At 48.3% G+C, this 24,987-nt stretch overlaps 1 protein-coding gene across 2 annotated transcripts in view; it reads right to left on the bottom strand.

The window, feature by feature from the left end:
• VAV1 (vav guanine nucleotide exchange factor 1) overlaps positions 1-24,105 on the bottom strand; it is a 50,037-nt gene extending 25,932 nt beyond the window's left edge. The window contains exon 1 of one of the 2 annotated variants that reach the window (XM_081808375.1): positions 23,812-24,105. In XM_081808375.1, coding sequence (XP_081664501.1) covers positions 23,812-24,015 — 204 coding nt within the window. In that variant the 5' untranslated portion in view covers positions 24,016-24,105. The remainder of the gene's footprint in view (positions 1-23,811) is intronic. The other variant, XM_081808316.1, reaches the window with a different exon arrangement.
• Between the last annotated feature and the right edge of the window lie 882 nt (positions 24,106-24,987).

The following is a 24,987-nucleotide window of genomic DNA, read 5'->3' as shown; positions in this document are numbered from 1 at the left end:
CAGTAGTAATGGGTACACAACATTGTGAATGGATTTAATGCCACTGAATTGTATACTTATAAATGGTTAAAATGGTAAATATTCTATTTTATTTATATGATATTCAAATATTTATATAAATTTGTATTTATATTTATCAAATATATATTTATGTCATTTTGTGTATGTATATGTAATGATAAATATTGTGTATCTTTTACAACAATAAAAAAAATCTAACCATGAACCATTTAAGCGTACATTTCGGTGACAGCCCACTCACAATGTCATGCAATGAGCACCTCATCTAGTTCCAAAACTTTTTTCTCAGCCCAAAAGGAAATCCTGCCCCCATTAAGTAGTCATCTGCCATTCCCAATCTCTTCCTTCTCCCTGGCAGGCACTGTCTGTTTTCTGTCTCTGTGAATTTACTTATGTCTATAACTGATAAATAGATAAATAAAATAATGTACATCTATAAAATGGAATAGTATTAGGCCATAGAAAGGAGTGAAGCATTGATACATGCCACAGAGTGGATAACCCTCAAAAACATGATGCTCAGTGAAAGAAGCCAGGCACAAAAGGTTACATATTGTAGAGTTCCATTTATAGGAAACATGTTTAACTTTTCGATTTCATGAGCCAACACATTCCTTTCTTCTTTAAATCAGTTTGGGTTGGTTTGTAGTGACTTGCAACCACAAGATACTAACTGATGCAGCAGTCAGACATACAGGATGTCACTCTGGGTTTGGCGTATTTGGTTCTGCTATAAACAAGACCTCACATCCTTGCATTTGCCTGATATCAGTTCATCCAAATGTCCCAAGGGGCTCAGCTCCCTCTAAGTTCCCTAGATCCTACAGAATTCTAACCAACCTTTCTTGACCCCAGTTCTATGTCATGGCCTTGCATGAGCACCTGCCATGTGCCCAAATCCCAGCTCTCTCTCTCTATATTTTTAATGTATATATAACATTGTGTATATTTAAGGCATGCTATGTGATTATTTGATATGAATATTCATAGTGAAATGATTACTACAGTCCAGCTAATTAACATAGCATCTCCTCACATAGTCATTGTTTTTGTGTGTGATGAGCACACCTGAAATCTACTCTCTTAGCATATTTCCAGGTTCAATATAGTATTATTTTTTTTTTGAGAGAGAGAGAGTGTGTGTGCACATGGGTGTGGGAGTGGGAGTGGGGTGGGGTGGGTAGAGGGAGAGGGCAAGAGAGAATCTTAAGCAGACTCCACACTCAGCACTGAGCCCGATGCAAGGCTGGATTTCACGACCCTGAGATCATGACCTGAGCCAAAATCAAGAGTCAGATGCTTAACCGACTGAGCCGCCCAGGCACTCCTCAATACAGTATTCTTAAGGACATCATGCCTGCGCATTAGATCCCTAGATGGATTCATCCTACCTAACTGCAATTTTGTACCCTTTGACCAACATCTCCCCATTTTCCTCATCCCTCACCTCAGCCCCTTCTACTCTCCGTTTCTATGAGTTTGACTTTCTCTCTCTCTTTCTCCCTCCATATCCCTCCCCCCCACTCATATTCGCTCCCCACCCCACCTTTGTGCATGTGTGTGTGTGTGTGTGTGTCTGTGTGTGTAATGGAATTCTGCAAGTACTATTATATCATCATTTTACAGATAAGGAAACTGAGGCAAGGACAGCCAGCCAGGGTGCAAACCCAGTCAGTATGACTGCAAGCACTATGCTGCAGTAACATATGTGAATCAAGTCAGTACAGTGTTCATTGTACCCGTGGATCTCACACTTCCATCTTCAGACTGTATCTTCTTCTCAATTATTACTGCATCCGCAGTATACCTATCCCACTATCTATGGAACATGAACTTTAAATAAACTTTAACTTAGGGATGCCTGGGTGGCTCAGTCAGTTAAGCTTCTGCCTCCAGCTTCCCGGGGTCCTGGGCTCGAGCCCCATTGGGCTCCCATTCTCTCTCTCCTCTCCTTCTGCCACTCCCCCTGCTTGTGCTCTCTCTCTTCCTCTCCCTCTCTCTCTAATTCTGTCAAATAAATAAATAAAATCTTTAAAAAAATAAAATAAGGTAAATAAATAAACCTTAACTTAAATAAATGTATTTAAGAAGAGAACTTTACATCCTTCTATCAAAAGGAAACTAGGATCATTTGCTATAAAAAGAAGGCAGTGTAAAATAAATATGATGTAAACAGCGTTAGTAAAGTCCAACTGGATTCTATTGCCTGCCCAAGGCTTGTGCTTTCTCTGTTGAAAAGAGATTAGTAAGAGTAGCAATTCAACATCCATTTGTGATAAAGAAAGAGAGAAAGAGGGGCACCTGGGTGGCTCAGTCAGTTAAGCATCTGCCTTTGGCTCAGGTCATGATCCCAGGGTCCTGGGATTGAGAACCGCATCGGGCTCCTTGCTCAGTGGAGAGCCTGCTTCTCCCTCTCCCTCTGCCGCTCCCCTCCACCTTGTGCGCTCTCTCTCTCTCTCTCTCTCCCTCCCTCCCTCCCTCAAATAAATAAATAAAATCTTAAAAAAGAAAGAGAAAGAAAGAAAGAAAGAAAGAAAAAGAGTGGCAAAGGAAGAGTGGAAAGGAAGAGTGGAAAGGAATTTCTGTAACCTGATAAAGAGAGCATCTTCAAAAAAATCTTAAACCTTCATGTTAAATAAAAAGCAGAATATTATATTTAATGGGGAAATGTTGAAAAGATTCCCTGGCATTTGAAATCAGAACTAAGGTAGGGTGTCCCCATTACCATTTCGAGTCAACACTGCATTGAAGATCTTAGCCTGCACTGCAAGACAAAACAGGAAGGAAGGAAGGAAGGAAGGAAGGAAGGAAGGAAGGAAGGAAAGAAAGGAAGGGAGTGAGGGGGAGGGGAAGGGAGGAGAGGGGAGGGGAGGGGAGGGAGGGAGGGAAGGGAGGGAAGAAGGGAGGAAGAAATTGGGCAAATGCAGAAGATACCACTGTCAACACAAAGAGCCCAAAAGAATATACAGATAAATAACCAGAATCAATACAGTAACTTTACAACGTGAGTGAATACACAATCAATATACAAAGTTTACTGTGTGTTGGTGCATTAGCAACAATCAATCAGAAAATGCTATTTTCTTAAAAAAGATAACACTTATGAAATCCTAGAATAAGCAAAACTAATCTATGGTGATAGAAATCAGATCAGTGGTTGCTTCTGGGGTGGGGAGGGTGGTGGAGATTGACTCAGAAAGGCCACAAGTGATGGAAATGTTCTGTGTCTTGACAAGGGTGTGGGTTGCACAAGTGTATACATCTGCTAGAACTCATTGAGCAGTAACTGAAGAACTGAGCATTTCACTGCATAAAAATCGGACTTCTATTTTAAAAGGATACCATTTATCATAGCCTAAAAAATGTAAAACAAACATACAAAAAAGCTAGTGATACATATAAATCTAACAAAAAGAAGTGAAAAATCTTTTATGAAAAATTACAAAATTTTATTGAAAAATATGAAAGAAGATCTAAACAAAGAGAGTGAAATATATACTAATTCTTATCTAGAAAGACTCAATATTTTAAAAATTTCAGCCCTCTCCAAAATTGAACTATAGGTCCAACACGATTTCTTTTTTTTTTTTTTTTAAGATTTTATTTATTTATTTGACAGAGAGAGACACAGCGAGAGAGGGAACACAAGCAGGGGGAGTGGCAGAGGGAGAAGCAGGCTTCCCGCTGAGCAGGGAGCCGGATGCGGGGCTCGATCCCAGGACCCTGGGATCATGACCTGAGCCGAAGGCAGGTGCTTAACAACTGAGCCACCCAGGAGCCCCAGGTCCAACACAATTTCAATTAAAATCTCAATATGGTTTTTCACTGAACTTGGCACATGAATCCTAAAATTTATATGGGAAAGCACAGAGTCACAAATAGCCGAGACAAGTCTGTAGAGGAAAAGTTAACTGGGAATACTCTCATCAAGACTTATCATACATCTACAGTAATTAAGACAATGTAATTATAGCAGTTAGCCTCCAAGATGGCCCCCAGTGGCCCACAGATCCCAGTACTTTTGCCCTAATTGTAATTACCTCTCTCACTGAACCAAGATTAGCCCTGTGTGGCTGACTGATAGAGTATGGTAGAAGTAACGATACGTGACTTTTCAAGGCTTGGTGATAAAAGGCATTCCTGCTTCCACTTTGGGCCTCTTGGATCACTGACCAGCCACCATGTTGTGAGACCACTCAGTCAGCCCTGTGGAGAGGTCCAAGTGGAGAGGAACTGGGTTCCATGTGGCTGAATCATCAAGGAAGCAGATCCTCCAGCCACGGTTGAGCCTTTGGATGACTGCGGCCCTGGCTGACATCTGACTGCAACCTCACAAGAAACCCCAGCTGAGCCATTTCATCATTCCTGATCCAAATAACTCATAAGCATAATAAGTGCTCAATAAAGGAATATTTGGGGGATAATTTGTTACTTAGCAATAGATAAGAAATATAGGGATAAAGACAAATAAACCATAATAGAGGACCCAGAAATAAATCATACATGTATGAAAATGTCTTTTATGACTGAGCAGGTGTTACATATGTACGGTAAAAAGAAATATTATTTCATAATTGTGGGTGGTTCAACTGGTTATCCATAAGGGCAAAAAAACAAATGATACATCAAATTCCTGCCTCCCTCATATCCTACTTGAAACAAATTCCAGATGGTATTAAAGACTTAAATGCTAAAGGCAAGACTTTGAGAAGACAATTGAGGAGACATCTGGATGACCTCAGAATTGCGAGTGATTCTGGAACAACAAAAGTCCAAACGATAAACAGGATTTGATCAAACTAAAAGGTCTGTTCATCAAAAAGTATCAGGAAGAGAGTAACAAGACAAGCCACAGAGTGAAAATGGATATTTGCTACACACTTGTATTCAAATTTATAAAGAATTCCTAATGATTCAGTAAGAAAAAGACAAGAATTCAATCAGAAAATTGGCAAGATACGAACACAAGTTTCCCTGAAGAAGAGTCACAAATGCCCCCAAGCCCATGAGGAGGCACTCAACCTTGGTAGTCATCAAAGTGATGCTAATTAAAACCACAAGATACTATTTCCCACCCACCAGATACGCAAACTTTTTAAAGTCAGACAAATGCCAAGTAGAAGCAGAGTCTGCTTCCCCGTCTTTGTGTCTGGGCTGGTCTGTGACTTGCCTTGACCAATAGAATACAGTGGCAGTAACATTGTGTGAATTCAAGCTTAGGCATCCAGAGGCTTTGCAACATCTGCTCTTGCTTTCTGGGAGCACTGCTGCCAAATTAAAGAGCTCAGGCTAAACTCTGGAGGGTGAGAGACCATGTGGAGCAGAGACGAACATGCTGGCCAAGGCTGGAGGGAGGTGAAAATACACCAGGTCATCCCCTTTTGGTGTGCATGGTATCCCCATCAGTCCTGTCTGGAGGCTCTACTCTGCCCTCCCTACCGCCCTCCTTTCTTTTCTTTTTTTCTCTTCTTTTATAGTAGACTTTATGTTTTAGAGCAGTTTTAGGTCCACAGAATAATTGAATGCAAGGTAGAGAGATTTCCCATACATCTCCCTACCCCCAAGCATGCACAGCCTCCCCCACTATCAGCCTTTCCCACCAGAGAGGGTACATTTGTTATAACCAATGAACCTACATTGAAAAGTCTATAGTTGACATCAAGGTTCACTCCTGATGTACATTCTGTGGGTTTGGACAAATATATAATGACACGTGTCCACCATTACAGTAACATACAGAGTAGTTTCATTGCCTTCAAGTCCCTCTGTGCTCCACCTGTTCATCTTTCCCTCCCCCCAGCCCCTGGCAAACACTGTCTCCATAATTCCCCTTGTCTGTATGTCCCACAGTTTCCTTATCCATCACCTACTGAAGGACACCTTGGCTGCGTCCAAGTTCTGGCAATGATATATATAGCTGCCATAAATATCTATGTGCAGGTTTCTGTGTGGACGTGAGTTCTCAGCTCCTTTGGGTAAATATATTTTTTAATTAACCATTATAGTTACATTTCCAAGTCCTGTGCACTGTCTCTGATCTCATTCTCTTCTTTCCCTCCTCACTGGTTGCCCGTCTCTGCAAGTAGATGTGGACCGTTCCAGCCCATGTCCTCATTCTCTCCACACATGCACACATCCACAAACAGCAAGGAGTGTGCTTCTGTACTGTCTTGTGTTCCTTCCTTTCTGTCCCATGGCTCACCCTCCCTTTCTCGCTACAGCCCTATTTCCCAAAGCTGTCTCTACAGAGTCACTCTGCACCAGCACTGCTTGTGCAAGCCAGCCCCTCCCCTCCAGAGCCCCCAGTCCTTCTGGGGAGGCACCGTTTATTGAGAGCATAGCCTCTTCCAAACCTGAGATGAAGAGTTTGGCATACACAGGTTTGTTCAATCCTCCCAACAACATTGCTACTGAGATCCAGGAGGCACGTTCTAACGACAACTGCCTTCCAGTTGTTCAAACCCAAAACGTTGGAGTCACCTTGACTCCTCTGTTTCTCTCTCATCCACTTCCAACCCATCAACAAATCCTATTGGTTCCACCTTCCAAATACAGCCAGAAGCCTGCCCCTCCTCTGTACCTGCCAGGCCAAAGCCACTATTATCCCTCACCTGCATTATTACTGCAGTGGCCTCTTCATTGGACTGCTTGCTTCTGCCCCTGGACCCATATCATTTATTTTCAACATGGCAGCCAGAGAAATATTGTCAAAACCTTCCCAAGGCTTCCATCCTACCCAGATGCAAACCACAAGACCCCACATGACCTGCCCCATCCCCTCCCTCCCCTCCCCTGCCCCCATTCTCCTCCTAGCTCTCTCTGCTCCAGCCACACAGGCCTCCTCACTGTTCCTCCAACCTGCCAGGCATGGCCGTGCCCCAGGGCCTTTGCACAGGCTGTTCCCATCTGCTCAGAATGGCCATCCCCAATTAACATGGTGCCTCCTTCCCTTGTCTCTTCCGGGCCTTTGATGAGATGTCACTCTCCATGAGAACTTCCCAGTCCCTCTACTTAAAACTGCACTACACACACACACACACACACACACACACACACACACACACCCCACACCTAGCACTCCCCATCCTCCCCTCTGCTTTGTGTTTTTTTCCACAGAGCTTATTGTCTGGGGCACTGTATATTTCTCTTACTTATTTTGTTCGTATCTGTCTGTCCTCCCTTACGCACTAGCACATCAGCTCCACAAGGAGAGGATTCTCAGTGTTGTTTGCTCACTGCCTTGGCCTCAACACTTAGTACAGTGCCTGGCACCCAGTAGATGCTCAGTAAAAGTTGGTGAATAAATGAATCCACATTTTACAAGTGAGACAACTGAGCCTCAGTGAGGATATATCACTTGCCTGAGGCCACACAGGAAGGAATGAAGAGCCAGATACAAGTTCTCTGAGCCTAGAGGCCATGCCCCTAACCACTGTACAATCCTACCTCTTTGAACCACACCAGTCTGCCTCCTGGTGCCACGTAGGAGGTTTGGCACGTGACAGGAACCACATGTAACACTCTCCTGCCCAGCAGCCTTTGCAGCCTTGTAGGCTGATTCTAGACAGGGCTTGCAAGTCACCAGGGGCAACAGAACAGTTGGCCTCATCTGGCCTGAGGGAGGAAGTTCCCTCCTGACCTCAGGGAGATCAGCTGAGTCTTGAGACTTCTTCCCCCAAGTCATGTGACATCTCAAGGGGGGACAGGGGGTATGACTCATCGGGCCTCCAGGCTGGGGTAGGGCCAGCTGAAGAAAAGGGCTCCCTCAGGCAGCAAGAATGACTGAGGTTAGACCACCAGAAGGACTTTCTGGTAGCCCAAAGTGTGGGAGAGGTGGCAAAGGAGAGGAGACCTTTTAACCAAAGGTAGGAGGGGTGTGTGAAAACATTTCCTCCGTGTTGGTGAGGCAAGCCCCTCCGCCCCCTCCCCCTTCCACCAGAATATCAAAGAGTTGGGCTGGCATCTTGCCCATATGCAAATCAGCACCCAGACACTTCCCCTTTGCCTGCTGGTCCTCCATCAGCACAACCTCTGCCCAAGGCAAAGAAAGAGCCAGAAAGTTTGGTTTAGTTTGCCACCCTCCTCTCGGGAACCAGTATGCAGGGACAGGAGGCCCCATTTGGTGACTGGGGGCAGGGAGCAGCAGAGAGGACCCACAGCTGAGCACAACTGCTGCAATCAGCTCCCCTACCCCACCCCAGCCCAGGGAGCCACCGGAAACAGGAAATGCCTGTTACCAGAGCTTGCTCAGGGAGACAGAAGAAGGGGGGCCTCTGCGTTCAGCCCTGAAGCCCCTTAATCTTGGGACTGCAAGACTTCATCTTGCAGACCAGAGAGGGTGGGTGTGCTGTGCTCCCTCTTCAAAGCCTGGAAGCAGAGGTACAGAGCATCAACTCCGCATCCTGGCCTTCAAAACCTTCCCCATGCCAGCCTGTCTCTATTCTGTCTCCTCCTCTCTCACCTGAACACACACTCAACATCTCAGTGTCAGTCGAGGGGATCAGAGAGACATGGTTCCTCTCCCAGCCCAGCTGCTGCAAGCTCAAGGACCTTGGATGGGTTACTGCACCATCTGGTGCCTCCACTTCCTCGTCTTCGCTCTGGGAATGAAAATACCAACCGAATCTCCACTCTAGCACCTGATCCACCAAGCAGGGTCATACATTCATTCAGCAAGCATGTAATGAGAGCCTACTGTGTGCCAAGCCCCGGGACCTGGTGGTGGCCAAGACAGAACCGTGTCTCCACAGAGCTTATAGCCTAGTGGGGAGATGGACACTGAGCAGAGAGTGGCATTAATAATTGTTTGGTTACAACAGTGGTGGGTGAGTGAGCATGGGAAACAGCATAGGGAGCCCCGGGAGGGATCTGGTTAAATGGAAAAGGTGTCTGATAAAGCCAAGTACTAAGGGATGGCAAAGCAAGAGGAGTGCTCCAGGCAACCCTCATGCACGGCTGGCTGGGATGTCAATGGTGCAACCAAGTTGGAAGAATGGTTTGGCAGTTTCTTAAAAGGTTAGACATGCATCTACCACACAACTTATTCTACCTTCAGGCATTTACGCAGAGAAACGAAAGCAAGTGTTCACACGGAGCTGAGTGTTCACAGCAGCCGTATCTGTGGCAGCCGAAACATGGCGACGACCCAGGCGTCCCTCAAGAGGAGAAAGGGTGAGCACACTGTGGGGCGTCCATGCGCTGGAATTCAACTCAGGAATAAGGTATGAAGGACTGATACACACAGCACTACGATAAATCGCACAAGAATGGTGCTGAGTGAAAGAAGCAGACCGAGAGGGTGCATAGCGTATGATCAGATGGAGTGGCATGACAGAGCACTCTGATCTTGCAACCATCCCTTCATTGATTCAACAAATACTTACTGAGCATCAACTATGCCCCACGTACTGATCCAAGCCATGGGGATACAGCTGTGAACAAAAGAGATACACATCCCTGCTAGCTTGAGGCTGACTGTCTGGTAGAAGGAGACACACCACCAAAGTGTTACATGGGTATGTAGGTATAAGGTGGTGAGTATGAAGGGAGAAAAGTAAGTGGGATAAGGGGAGGGGAGTGCTAGAAGGGGGTGCAGCTTTAAATAAGGTCTGGGGAGCTTCTCTCAGAATGTGACATTGGAGTAAGGGCTTAAAGGATGGAATGATCCAGGTGGGTGCCTGGAGGAAAAGCATTCCAGGCAGAGGGAACAGCCAGGGCAAAAGCCCTGAGGCAGGACACTGCCTGGTGCATTGGAAAAAGAGGTTGGAGGCCAGTGTGGCTGGAGCAACGTGAGAAAGTAGGAGTGGGAGGGAGTGAACCAAGGGCAGTATCAGGTGCTGATTTACCAAAACTGGATATCAAAACTGTGTAATCAGGGGTGCCTGGGGGGCTCAGTAGGCTAAGCATCTGACTCTTGATTTCGGCTCAGGTCATGACCTCAGGGTTGATTGAGCCCCGCGTCGGGCTCCATGCTGGGCATGGAGACTGCTTAAGATTCTCTTTCTCCATGGGGCGCCTGGGTGGCTCAGATGGTTAAGCATCTGCCTTTGGCTTGGGTCGTGATCTCCAGGTCCTGGGATCGAGCCCTACGTTGGGCTCCCAGCTCAGCAGGGAGTCTGCTTCTCCCTCTTCCTCTGCCTCTCCTCCTGCTTGTGCTCTCTCTGTGTCTTTCTCTCAAATAAATAAATAAATAAATCTTTAAAAAAAAAAAAAGATTCTCTCTCTCCCTCTGCCCCTCCCCCACCTCTCCCTCTAAATAATTAAAAAAAAAAAAAAACTGTAATCAAAATGGGGCAGGTGGTTGTCACCCGAGCATTCCACCCTTTGGCCATATCTCAGAGTCCCTGAGAAGGAAGCATAAATGGTTAATGCCTTTTCCCTAATTCCCCTGGTCCCACACTCCAGCACAGATCACACTGAAGGGAACAGGCCCACATCTTTTGGGGTGCTGAATGTTACACCCATGTGGGGATCATTCTGAGTCCCCAGGGCAGACAGGCATAAGACAGACACTCCAAGGTGGATTTCTGGAAACATGTCCATTGAAGAGCCATGAAGTTGCTGTGGTGTTCTACCAGGACTAGAGGTGACCTGGAGGAAGCCAGGGACATAATTACTGCAGGCAGATCTCTGATGGGTTGTCTGGAGGAAGGCTGATGAGCTATGTGCTGGTGGAGAGTCCTAAGAAAGGAGATCTGGATTTGATCTAAGATTAAACTAAACTCCAAAACCACCAGAGCCATTAGAACTAAAGAGGACCCCGCCTCAGGAAATGAAACCATTGCATTTCACCTGTTCTCAGGCAAATAGCAATAACAGCAGCTCCCGTTGAGATAACACGGAGCTCCAAGAGGCCGTTACTATGAGGACCCTTGGTCAGCTTGCTCTCAGATCCATTCCCTGCCTGCCCTTTGCTCTGCATCACAGCAAAGGGAACTACATTTCCCAGGCTCCTGTGCACCCTGGCTTTCAGGTAGGCTCAGCCAACGGGATGCCCAGGCAGGAGACCAAAGGGCGGGAGGAAGAGAAACCAAGGTATTTCTCCCTCTCTTGCTCTGCCTCTTCAGCAGCAAATACGTCTCCTTCCTGGTCTTGGCTCCCTGATGGCAGTGCTTGCAGAAGGTCCTGGTTCCCCTGAATGGTTCTGGCCTCTGGACCCTGGTCACACCACCTCTTCTACTGTTTCTCCAGCCCAGTGGCCACTCTCTGGGTTACCTGAGTATTCCCCATCTGTCTTTTCAGCTCCCCCATCACCCATTAGCCATCCCCTGAATTAAATCCTCTCTGTCTGAAAGATCTAAGATGGTTTCTGCTTTCCTGGCTAAACCCTGGCTGAGAGAACCAGAAATTTGAATCCAAGACTATCTCCATAACCACTTAAAAGGTTCATATGTCTCCCTCAAAGAGGCGATATTCATATAGTGCTTATGGTCACAGGTTTGGGGTTTCAAATCCCAGCATCACTACTTGCTCACTTGGGCAACTCACTTAAATTTTCCATGTTTCCATTTCCTCATCTGTGAGACTAGGATAATAATGAAGATCAGGTTGTGCTTTCCAAAGATAGCCATGAACATAGCACCCATCCAGCATGCTCTTCTGCAGTGGGACTCGTCACATCACCATCAAGGAGGTGCAGTCTGATTCCCCTGCCCTTGAATCCAGGCTGGTCTTAGCGAATTACAGCAAAGCGACACCACGTGGTCTCTAAGTTGGTCAGAAGAAAACTTGCAGCTTCCACCTTGAGAAACCCTTGATCTCTCCACACTCCTCAAAACTCACTCACCATGTTGTGAGGAAGCCCAAGCCACATGGAGAGGCCATGGGCCGCTGCTCCAGTCAACAGCCCCAGCCTGAGCTCAGTCACCCCATCCCAGACTCCCAGCGTGCAGGGGAAGGCTCCTACAGCTGATTCCAGCCCTCAGACATTCAAGGCTTCTCATCGTGGGGCTGACAAACCATCATCTCCACACTCCATTTGAATTCCTGACTCACAGAATCTGTGAGAATTCTAAAATAGTTGTCTTACATCTTTAAGTTTGGGGTGGTTTGATTCGCAGAAGAGATAACCTGAACATCATGGCACCTACTCCATGGATTTGTTGTGAAAATCAAATGAGTTATAAGTGTTACATACTTGGAACAACACTTGCACATATTAAGTGCTCCATAAATGGACTTGCTTCTATTGTTGTTATTTATTATACTCTCTGACACTATTCCCATCCACTTCGATAAAACCGTTCGTTTCAAAGTACCAACATCTCACTGTCGATACACTTTCTTCTTTTGGTCTCTAGCTTTCCTCCTAAGTCACTGGCTCTCTTCTGACTCCTTGGCTTCTTCTTCCTTCTCTCCCCAACCTCTCCATGCGGCTACACCCTGAGGCTCAGACCCCTTTTCTTCTCTCTCTCTCTCTCTCTCCTCCCTCCCCAAATGATCTCATCTCCCCCTATGAGTTTGCTTACCAATCACTACAAGGCACGGCTTGCAGCACGTGACAACTTTACAACCATTCACTCATTGAATTCTTGTAATAGACCTGTAAGTCAGGGACTATCCTGACCCCCATTTGAAAGGTGGGGAGACTGAGTCACGGCAAGGTACAGTAACTCACCCAAGATCCCACAGTCAAGACTAGAATCCAGACCCCCATGTAATAGAGTCCTTGCCCCTCAAACAGAGTTTATCAGCCTCAGCACAATTGATATTTCAGTGGCTGTCCTGGGATTACCGAACATTTAGGATATAAGCAGCATCCCTGGTCTCTACCCACTAGATGCCAGGAGCACACCACTCCCTCCAGTAGTGAGAACCAAAGATATCTCCAGGCATTTCCAAATGTCCCCTGGGGGACAGAGTTGCTCCCCACACCCCCGCTTGAGAACCACTGCACTAACCACTATGTTGTGCTGCCTTCCATCTCCAGGGTAACTCAGCCCCATCAGAACTCCCCCAAAACTTGACTCTCCCCAGCCTTCCCCTCTTAGCAAATATTGCCCCCATTCACGCAAGTTCCTAAGCTACAAACTTAGACATCATCTTACCTCCTTTCCTTCACTTCCACCCCTCCCCCATCTAGTCTGTCAGGAAGTCTGACCAGCACAACCACTGAAACGTGAGCCCATCCACTGTTCCTGACTCCTAGTCCGGCCACCATCACATCCCCGTGGGACACCTCCATCGACCCCTCCGCCCGGGTCCCCTCACTGCCATTTCAATCACCCTAACAATCCGGTCCCCACAGAGAAGGTAGAGGGACCTCCTTAACCCACTGATTTGCTTAAACCCTCCAAGGACTTCCCATCGCATCTAGTTGTGCACACATACCCACAGCCACACTAGTGAAGCGCCTTCCTCCCAACCTTAATCCCATCACTCTCCCTTCACCATTCACCGTCCTCACCACAGGGCCTTTGCATGGCATTTACCCTCCTCACCCCATTCTTCCCAGAGCTAGCTCCTCATCCTTCAGCTTTCAGCTTTCCTTGACCAACCTCCAGAAGCATGCCCCTTTCCTCTCCTCCATCTTGACCTCTGGCTTATTTTGTCTGCAGCATTTATTGTAATATTTTGTTGATTTGCTTTTTTACTGTCTATAGTGGGTTGAGTGGTGGCCCCTCCAAAAGATATAACTACCTCAGATCCCTGGAACCTACCTGTGAATGTGACATTGTTTGGGGGGGGAAATAATAAAAGGACTTTGCAAGATGTAATTAAGGATCTCGAGATCACAAGATCATCCTGGATTACTGGGGTGGGCCCTAAATTCACCAACAAGTGTCCTCACATGAGACACACAGCAGAGACCCACAGACAGACAGACACAGAGGAGACAACCTGGTGAAGACAGAGTGACAGTCAGGAGCCAAGGAATGCCAGGAGCCACTGGAAGCTGGAAGAGGCAAGGAATGGATTCTCCCTGAGAGCCTCCAGAAAGAGCTCAACCCTTCTCACACCTTGATTTCAGACCTCTAATCTCCGGAACTGTGAGACAATATATTTCTGGCATTTTAAGCCCCCCAGCTTGTGGTCCTTTGTTAGTGCAGCCACAGGAAACAAGTACACTGCCCTTCTCCCCCACAAGGCATGAGCTCAGGAGACCAGAGAATGTATCTGCTGTGTTCTTTCCCATAGCCCTGGCACTGAGCACAGCTCCTGTTGATAATAAAATAACTGATTATTCTAACTCAGTGAAGCTCTCGATCTCTTCTTCACTGTCCCCAAACAGTAACTGTCCATGCATGTCTCTTTGGACCCTCCCCCAGATCAGAAGCTCACTCCCTCCAAAACAGAGTTTCGGGGCGGGGGGTGGGGATAGGGGATTCCACCTCCTATGGGACACTTGACAGTGTCTGCAGACATTTTCTTGTCACAGCTCCAGGGTAGACGGTGCTACTGGCATCGAGTGGGTGGAGGTCAGGGATGCCGCCAAACATCCTATGATGCACAGAGCAGCCCCCAGGACGGAGAAAGATGGGGCTCCAATTGTCAGCAGCGGGTACAGGTGAGAGGCTGTGCAGCAACTTCGTACTTGATGCCAGAATAAACACCGATTGCCTCCTGACATCTATTCCCATTCTTCTGCTAGCAGCCCCGCAGTGTCCCCTGGGAGCCACTGGTCCTCCTCCTCCTCCTCCTAGTCTAGCTCCTTTGGGTGGGGTCGACTCCTCCCCAACTCCAGAAATAGATAGATATGTGACCTCAGCCTGGCCAATCAGAGCATCATATTCTACCAACCACAACAATTGGTTGAGGAACAGATATGTGACTCTCCCCCCCACACCCACACAACACACATACACAAAGAAATCATGCCCAGTGAAGCATAGATCGGGGCTTGAGCCGCTATTTTCCACTGTACACAAAAATGTGGGCATCTAAATTTGGAGCAGCTGGGCACCCTTGCCTGCCACCATGAGGGAAAAGGATGACTGAGAATGGAGGGAAACAACCGAAAAAGGGATGGAGGTGATCCTGAGATAGAGCCCCTGGATCCAGCTGGACCTGAAGCTTTTTTCTCCTAAGGCTTTTCAGTTATGTGAGCTAGTAAATATTATTTTTTATGAAGGCAGTTTCAGCTGGGTTTTTGGTCACTAGGTCTAAAACTCTTGGTTAAAATTTCTGCAGACTGAGCTCAGAATTTCCTCAAACTTCAAATTTCTCCAACTGAACATCCCTTATCTCTTCCCCAAGGGACCTGACTCCCAAGTTCCTCCTAAAGCCCAGGTCTCAGAACACCATCCCCGCTATCAAAGGGGGACAGTTAATCTGTACAATGTGGTGAGATCTTTAGAAGCTCAGCTGTGCCCATCCAACACACCCTTGGGTACTGCCCACTTCCTGGCGCCATTAATGTTAGCAAGGGAGACAAACAGAACTTCTTTTGGCTCCTCAAATATGCCCCAACCTCCACACTCAATTGCCGTGTCACCTCCTCCAAGACGCCTACCATGATTGCTTCTGGGGTTTCCCGCCTCTCCGCTCCCATAATGCCCTGGGCTCCACCCACCCATCGGCAGACTGTGTGTTCCACTCTCGGGTAACTGCCTACTTCCTCGTCTATTTCCATGAGCTGCATGAGGATCTGTGTGTCATTCATCATGGCATTCTCCATCATCCTGCGCATGGCTTAATACAAGGAAATACCCATGACGTGGGTGGTGTCATCATTATTATTATTACTAGCATCATCATCATCACTTTCCCCATTTTACAAGTGAGAAAACCAAAGGCAAGAGAGGCCTGCACACTTGCCCAAAGTCACATAACTAGGAACCAGTAGAGGCGGGATTGATCTCAAGCAATCCATACTTAACCACTGCTAACCAACCACCACTAACCAATAATAAGTAAGCACTCAACAAATACCCACTAAATCAGGGATCAGGGTCTCTTTCTGTAAAGAGACAGGCAGCAATTTTTTTTTTTTTTTTGGCTTTGCAGGTCATAGCATCTTTGTCATGATTATTCATGTAATGAAAGCAGCCACAGACAATATGTCAACAAATGAGTGTGACCATGTATCGATTAAGTTGTGTGTATGAAACAGGACATACGTTATGATTTGCTGTCCCAGTATTAAAGGAAGGATGAGTAAATTGAATGAAGTGAAGAGTTGATAAATATTTATTGAGCACCTACTATGTGCCAGGTGCTCTTCTAGGCACCAGGGACACAGTTGTGAACCAAACAGACAAAAGCCTTGCCCTGACATTCCAGTGGGGGAAGCAGATAATAAGCAAAGAAGTAAAAACTATGTAAGTCAGAGGGCTGTAAGTGCTATGAAGAAAAATAAAATAAGAAAAAGAAGAGGGAGCGCTGAGGGGCGGGGCGTAAGGGGTACAATCTTATGTGTGGAAACCAGGGAAGTTCCCTGATAAGAAACCTGAAGGAGATAAGAGAACAATCACAGTGTATATCTGGTGGAAGACAGATCCATGGAGAAAGAACAGATGTGCAAAGGCCCTGAGGCTGGATCAGACCTGGTGGGCTCTGGGAACAGTGAGGAGACTCATGTGTCTGGAGTAGAGTGAGGAAAGGGAAAAGAGGGGGGAGGGGAGGGCCAGGAGGTGGCCAGAGGCCAAATGCATAGACTCCCATGGGCCAGGGTGAGGACTTTGTCTTTTGCCCCAAAGGCAATGGGGAGCCATGGGAGGGCTGGGAGCAGGGGAGGGACAGGATTTTCCAGCATCCTCTGTGGAAAGTCCTAAAGGGTGACATTTCCCAGTACAAGGCCTAAAAGGAAGTCAGTGTACAGAACAAAATGGAAGAAAAGAAGGCACAATACCAAATGTTGGCCCTCCCAGACTTCCGTCCCCAACAGCTGTAGTAGACATGTTAAGATGAGGTCTTCCAAACAGCCTAGTCCAACCTACTTTGCTGAGATTTGCTCCCACCCAGGCTCCCCAGTCCCTAGTTGAATTCCTCCCTCATGGCTTTGATTCAAGCCCTCCTCATTCCTTATCCCACTACAGCTTCCTCCAAGCCAGCCCCTCCAGACCTGCATCTCTGAAGCCAGGTAGGCATCCTTCTGGGGTTCTACAGCATTCTCTTCTATGTCTACCCAACCATTTCCTGTCCTCCCTAGCTCCCAGCTAAATCATTCTCAGCCTAAACCATTGCAGTTGGATGGGACCATGTGATGGAGTTCTGGCCAATGGATCAAGAATGGAGGTGACAGCACCACTTCTGGGCCTGGCGCATGAAAGCCTCCCATGGTTTCCCTCCTCACACTCTTCTTCCCCACCTTCTGGATAGAGAGGACTCCAAGGGCTTTAGGGAGAGTAGGGCCATGGGATGGAAGGAGCCCAGATCCTGTAGGTACTTTGTAAAGAAGAGCCACTCCCTTAACCCCCCAGTTGACCCAAACTAGATTGTGATGTGAGCAAGAAGTAAACCCTTATTGCTACTGAAGTGTGTAGTTTGGTACAGCAGATAACATTACACACCCTGACTTATACCACAACATACAGCCAACTCAGACTGACTGAAATCAAATTAACAAAAAAGAGTGCCTCCCGCTATTTTAGCATTGGCTAAATTTAGCACATCAATCACACCAGTAAGGAATTTAAGTTAACCTATCACATTTTACCCTCATACAACCCCTGAGATAAACGTGCTGTCCACATCCCCATTTTATAGATAAGACAACCAGGGCTCAGATAGGTCAAGCAATGTTTTTTTTTTTCTTCAAGATAACAAAGGTAGTAAGTAAGTAAAAAAAAAAAAAAAATTGTGAAAAAAAAAAAAAACAAAGGTAGTAAGTACCTGACTTGAAATTCAAGCCAGCCTAATATATAAAGAGTTCCTAAAAATCAATAAGAAAGGACAGCAGTCCCAGAAGGAAAAAAACAATGGGCAAATGATATGAACAAATATTACTTCACCAAGAAAAATAGAAATAGCTCTTAAACAAAGGAAAAGAGGTTTAACCTCACTCAGAATAAGAGAAATGTAAATTAAGCCATAATGAGCTCCATTTATCACCCATGAGTTGGCAAGACTCCAAGAGCTTAACAACAGAACAGTCTGTGGCAAGGTGATGGCCAGTAAGCACTCTCATGCTTTGTTAGTGGTAATGTAATTGGAATAGCCCACATGGGAACAGGCCCATATGGAGAACAATTTGGCAATATCTACCAAAAACACAAAGGCTCAGACACTTTGAGCCAGCAAATCCTTCTGAGAACTTATTCCATGGAGATACTTACTCATGTGTATGGCAGCAATAATAACATCCCTGTGTAGCCAGGGACTTTTCTAGGTCCTTTATAGTAATTCATTATGCTTAAAGATAGAGATTTATTATCCCCATTTTAGAGATGAGGATACTTAGGCACAGAGAGGTTAGGTAACAAGCCCAAGGTCACACAGAGGAGGAGTCAAAAAATGATTCATGGGCAAGGTTAATGGTCGAAGTAAACGTGTCATAACAGAAGCCTGGCACAATCCAAGTGTCCACTGATAGAGAGGTTGAGAAAATAAATGATCACCCCACTGAGCAATGGGATAGAGACAGTTTTGGGTAACTGTGGACAGCAAGAATCCCAGAACCAGGCTGTCCAGGGTTACAATCCCCAACTCTGCCGCTTTCAAGTTAGGCTCCCTGAGGCAAGTTACTTGACACCTCTGTGCCTCAATTCCTCACGTGAAAAATGAGGATAATATACCATCTACCACCTAGGGTGTTATGAGGATTAAACAAGTTAACGTATAGAAAATGTTTACGGGGGTGGGGGGCGCCTGGGTGGCTCAGTCGTTAAGCGCCTGCCTTCGGCTCAGGTCATGATCCCAGGGTCCTGGGATCGAGTCCCGCATCGGGCTCCCAGCTCCGCGGGAAGCCTGCTTCTCCCTCTCCCACTCCCCCTGCTTGTGTTACCCCTCTCGCTGTGTCTCTCTCTGTCAAATAAATAAAATCTTTAAAAAAAAAAAAAAGAAAAGAAAGAAAGAAAATGTTTACGGGGTGCCTGGGCGGCGCAGTCGGTTAAGCGACCGACTCTCGGTTTCGGCTCAGGTCCTGATCTCAGGGTCGTGAGATTGAGCCCCACATCAGGCTCAGCGCTCAGCGTGGAGTCAGCTTGGGACTCTCCCTCCCCTTCTGCCCCTCCCACCGCTCGTGCTCTCTCTAGCTCTCTCTCTAAAACAAATAAATAAATCTTAAAAAGAAAAGAAAATGTTTACAACAGGAACCTGCAAACTTCTTCTACAAAGGTCTGGATAGTTAATATCTTCAGCTCCGCAGGCCAGACTGTCTATATCAACCCCTCAACTCCATGGTTGTAGCTGGAAAGCAGCCGTAGACAATGCATACGTGAATCAACGGACATGGCTGTGTGCCGATAAAACTTTATTTATAAAAACATGCTGTGGTCCAGGAGTCCCTGGGTGGCTCAGTCAGTTAAGCACCTGCCTTCAGCTCAGGTCATGATCTCAGGGTGCTTGCTCAGTGGGGAGCCTGCTTCTCCCTCTCCCCCTTGCTGGTACACTCGTGCTATCTATCATCTCTTAAATAAATAAAATCTTTAAAAAAAAAACATGCTGTGGTCCAGATTCAACTTTTGGATTGTAGTTTGCTGGCCCCTGGTTTGGATTAATGCCTGGCACATAGTTAACACAATATAAATCATTTGTTAAATAGATGGACTAGCCGGCATACCATGCAGTCATTTTTTTTAAAATGAGGACAATCTCTATGTATTGATTTGGAAAGAGTCCCAAGATGATTATTAAGTGAGGAAAGCAAGACATAAAGCAGTCAGTGGTATGTGCCATCTTCCATGTTAAGGGAGGAGGGTAGGAAATAAGAACCTAAATTCCTATTTGCTTATGTTTGCATAAAGAAACTCTGGGAGGATATACAGTCAACTTAAAAAAAAAAAAAAGTAGTTACATGGGAGAAAGAAGGAGCTGGGTATCTAAGGGACAGGATGAGAAGTTAAATTTTTCCCTGTGCACCTTTTTATGTGTTTTTTTTTTTTTTAAGATTTATTTGTTTGTTTGAGAGAGAGAGAGAACGAGCAGGGTTAGGGGCAGAGGGAGAGGAAGAGGGAGAAGCCGACTCCCCGCGGAGCAGGAAGCCCAACCCGGGGCTCAATCCCAGGACTCGGAGATCATGACCTGAGCTGAAAGCAGACGCTTAACCGACTGAGCCACCCAGGAGCCCCCCTTTTTATGTGTTTTAACATTTGAACCGTATGAATGTATTATTCACCCAAATAAATATTTTAAAGATTCTTGCAGATCTCTGTCCCCGATCACAGGGTTTCTCAACCTCAGCGTTATTGACGTTTGGGGCAGAGAATTCTCTGCTGTGTGAGCATTGTAGGATATTGAGCAGGAACCTTGACATCCATCCACTAGATTTCAGTAGCATCTCTCAGATGTGATGAAACCAAAAACGGGTCCAGACATTGCCAAATGCCCCTGGGGGGAGGGCAAAATCACCTCAGCTGAGAAATACTACCCCAACCTAAACTCCTGCTTGCCGTGTTACCCTCTCGCTACCCCACATCCTTCCTAAGAAGACTTTTAGTGAGGGTTTATTAGCTGTCAGACACCATGCTAAGCAGTACTGAAATAGCACAACAGTCCTCGAAATAAAGGTCCCATTTTTTTTTTACAGATTTTATTTATTCATGAGAGACAGAGAGAGAGAGAGAGAGGCAGAGGGAGAAGCAGGCTCCCAAGGAGCAGAGAGCCCGATGCGGGACTCCATCCCAGGACCCTGGGATCATGACCCGAGCTGAAGGCAGACGCTTAACCATCTGAGCCACCCAGGCGCCCATAAAGGTCCCATTTTTATCCACGTCTCACAGATGGGGAAACTGAGGCTTGGAGAGGGTAAGCCAGGAAGTGGTGGCATCAGGATTTGAACCCAGGTCTGGCCCCTCAGAGCCACTGCCCTCCAGCTGACACCCCTTCTAACTCTCCCGCCCTCTTCCCTGCCTCTGTCAGTGGCCCGGGCATTCACAGGTTGGGGACCTTGACATCATCCGGGCCCCAGAGCCTGCCTCTCCGCCAGGTCAAATCAGCTCCCACACCCTGGTGGGTCTTTCCCACCATGACTGTCACATTCGCCCCTTCCTCTCCACTCCCTTGGCCTTAAGGTTTCATCTCCGCAACCCAGAATGTGGACTCCCAGAGAGAGGAGGTGAGTTAGGATGTCTGGTGGTCAGGGTGCCGCCTGTGATATGATCCTCACTCGGCCTCAGATCTCAGAGGGACCATCCAGCTTGTAGACACTCTGGTCTGACTTCAGCCATGAGCCATTCCCAGCAGACTCTGAGGCCACCCACAAGCTCTCGCCTCAGGGCCTTTGCACTGGCCGGACCCCTGCCAGGAGCACCGTGTCCCCGGATTCACAAGGCTCATCCCCTCATTTTCCCAAATGTCTCTGCCCAAATGTCACCTTATCAGTGAGGCCTCCCGGACCACCTATTCAAGACTGCGACCCCCACACTCAGGAGCTCCCTTTCCTGCTTTGATTTCTCCAGAGCACATACCGCCTCCCCACAAGGTAAACGTTTCCTTATTTGCTCACTGTCGGTCTCGACCACTGGAAGACGGGCTCCTCAGCGACAGGGCTCTGTGTGGGTCTCCTCCCCACTATCCCAGCACCAAGAAGAGGCCTAACATACATTGCCATTGCCGTTGAGTGCAGGCGCTCTTCCCACCCTCTTCCCCGGAAACAACTGAGAAAACGCAGAGGAACTGAGAAGCATCCGAATTCCGGCCGCCACACCTTCCTCTATGCCGCTCCTGTCGGGATCATTTTCCCCTTTTCTCCCTCTGCCCTTCCACACCCCAAGGGCGGTCCGTGGCCCCAGCTTAAATCAATGGACAGATGGGGCCCTGCAAACCTAGAGAAGCTGTTCTGTCCTTGTGTCACCTCCCTCCACCCCACTGGACCCACCTTTTGGCTTCGCGCACACATCCCCGCTGAGAACAGGGCACAGGGCTGAGCTTTGAGGGGAGACAAGATGAGCAGAGACAGGAAGGCACAGAGCTCCATATGGGAGGATTGGGGAACAGCCCTGCGCAGCCTGGGGCCTGACACAGCTGGGCATAGGAAGCCAGAGCAATGAGAAAGCTCATACTCACTCTTCAAAACATAGCACAAATGTCCCCTCTTGCATAAAGCCTGACATCGCCAGCCAATGTCTCGCCTTTGCCTCAGGGCTCCCAGCCCTGAGGTTTCTCCCTCTGTCCCAGTTGTGACCGCACAGGACTGGGGGTGTCCATCTCCCCAGTCTGGAGCACCTGGAGGGCCAGGCCTGGCCCGGGTCCTCGGCACTGCCTGGCACAAAGAAGAAGGCTGCCTCCCTGCAGTCCCCACAGCTGCCTTCCCAGATATTAAGGCCATGCCCCCGTGCCCTTCATTAGACAACCAGCAGTAGGCAAGATGTAGGCAGGAATGGAAGTTCATCCTCAAGTTTATCCACTTCCCCATCAGCTGCTATTAAAGCCTCACTGGGGACCTTGACCGCCTGTGGGTCCGGGGCCTGACAGGTCCCATGGCTACTTCCCCATCTGCTAGAAGCCAGGAGGTGAGCAAATGTATGCAAATCTGGGATGGCCTGTGGCCAGAGGGGCTGGGCCTCTGGAGTTCCCTCATCCTTTCAGTAAGCCCGGCCTGGGCTAAGGAGGGTGGGCCACCCACTTCCCCAACCCCAAGGCCGTGTCCCCAGGAAATGCCTCCCAAGGTCCCCCATGGGCCCCCTCCCTGAGAAGTTACTTCCCCCCTCTGCATCCGCACGTGGCATCTAGGACCAGAGAAAAGGCTCCCCACCAATCCACAGCTCCCTGACACAAAGCTTTCATTGCAGAGTGGAGCCTGAGGGCCAGAGGTGAGTGTCCTCTCAGACTCCCAAGGCAGGTGAGGCACCCGGAACCCCTAGCCCCCAGCATACACAGCTTCCACCCAGCACCCAGGAGACCACAGGGACCCAGAGAAGGGGCTACAGAGAGGGGATCCAGTCACGTTACCTCCTCCACCCCAACCGCATTCAAATAGGGATTTGAATATATTTCCTGAGTCTAGCAGGGCCCTGCTCAGTACAATCCACCCTCCCCGGACCTGAGCCTTTGCAGCAATCCCTACAGAGAAAGAGCAGTTATTTCTAGGCTCCAAAACCCCAGGACCTACTCTTGGGCTCAAGACCAAGGCTTTTCTCAATGTCTCCCTGGGATGGATAGAGCTAGGAAGACCAGAGCCCAGGGGCCCACAGCCCCCCACCCGCCCCACGCGCCCCAGGCCCAGGCAGGAAGCGAAGGGGAAGAAGATGTGAGGGGAAGGAAGGGGCCCAGGGCCTGGGAGGAGGAGACACATGTGGGGGAAGAAGTTGGTGGAGGCCCCTCCCCCATAGGCAGAAGGTGGGGAGGGTGGTGTCAAAGGAGGTAAAAACCTCAGGCAAACTGCTGGTCACCTGGGGGTTCCCAGGTAACCCTCAAGACCCCCACACAGTCCCATCTGGGGGTTTGAACCTCAGCGGAGTCAGCCTGGGGCTTGGAAGCTTTAACCCCAAGTTTGTCAGTTCTCAACCTAGATGGGCACTAACCCAGAGCCTATGAACCCATTCCTGTTACCCTTGGGTGAGACACCCCCGGATCTCAGAGTTTACCACCCCCTCCATCCCTCCCCCCCTCCCTCCTGTGCCAGCCCCAGAGTCCGGAGCATATTCTCTTCTCCATCACAGGCCCAGAGCTTCAGCGTATTAAGTCTCCTGGTACCAGCCAGGGGTGGCCCCCACCTCCAACCCCTGGCACTCCAGCCAGTGGCGGGCTCACCTGGGACATCTGGGGGCGCAGGTTGACCTCACGCAGGTTGATGGCATGGGGCAGCAAGTTGTTGAGCAGCTGACACAGAAGGACGCCATCCCGGAGGGCCTGTGCAAGCTCGCACACCTGGGCCCCGTCCCAGGTCACGCGGTGGCTGGGGGGCAGCACCCGGCACTGGATCAGCCAGTGGGTACACTGGCGCCAGAGTTCCATGGCTGCTGCCTTACCGGGTCAGCCCGCGCGCCCTTGCGGCCTCCACCGCCTGCCTGCCTGCCTAAGCTAGCTAGCTACCACTTCCTCTTCTTTGCCTGTAACTGTCGCCCTGAGAGGGGGTGGAGAAGGCGGAGCCTTGGGGGGGGGGAGGCGGGAGCACCTGCAGCCCAGCCCCTTCTATGCAGGCCCTGGCATCTCTTCCCCCCACCAGCTCAACACAGGCCTGGGCACCTGGGGGTGGGGGGCTGCTGGTGGAGTTACTGAGGCCTGCTGCCTTCCTCCATATCCAATCCTCTCAGCAACAGACTCAAGATCTGCTCTCTTCTGAACCCTCTCTCCCCTGCCTCCACCCCGCGTTGGCACCCAACATGCTAGCTTGGACGAGCGTATTCTCCTCTACCCTGGTCCCCAGGCTCACTCCCGCCCCCACAGTCTGTCCTCCCCACAGAGGAGCACACCTGTGAGCATCTGGGCAAGTCATGATGTCCCTCCTCTTCTTACAGCCCACTGCCCTGCAGCCAACAAGGCCCTACATGACATGCCCCTCCCTGCCCTCACCTCTTCCACTCACCACCTTCCCTCATGCATTCTGCTCCAGCCACACAGCCCTCCTTACCAGGACGCCCTAGAATCTTACCCCAAAATCCTGCCACAGGCCCTTTGCACATGCCGCTCCTCTGCCTTCAACAAGCAATTTCATGGCTAGCTGCTCCCTCACCTCCAACAGTTCTTTGCTCAATGTGACCTGCTCATGAAATCTTCCCAAATCTCTCCATTTCAAATCACAGACTTTCTTTTCCACTTCCCTACATTAAGCCCTGATCACCATCCAACAAACCTGATATTTTATTATATTTATTTCTTTATTGTCTATTTAGAAATCTCTGTCTCATATGTTCCCAGCACCTGGCATAAATACATGCTCCGTAAGTATTTGTTGAATGAATAAATAAATGGTTGGAAGCTTTTTTT

This window comes from Leptonychotes weddellii, chromosome 1, assembly GCF_054177405.1.
Source record: "Leptonychotes weddellii isolate Sample4059 chromosome 1, ASM5417740v2, whole genome shotgun sequence".
NCBI lineage: Eukaryota > Metazoa > Chordata > Mammalia > Carnivora > Phocidae > Leptonychotes > Leptonychotes weddellii.
Note: the sequence above shows the minus strand (reverse complement) of the source record. Positions and strands in the feature narration are given on the sequence as shown.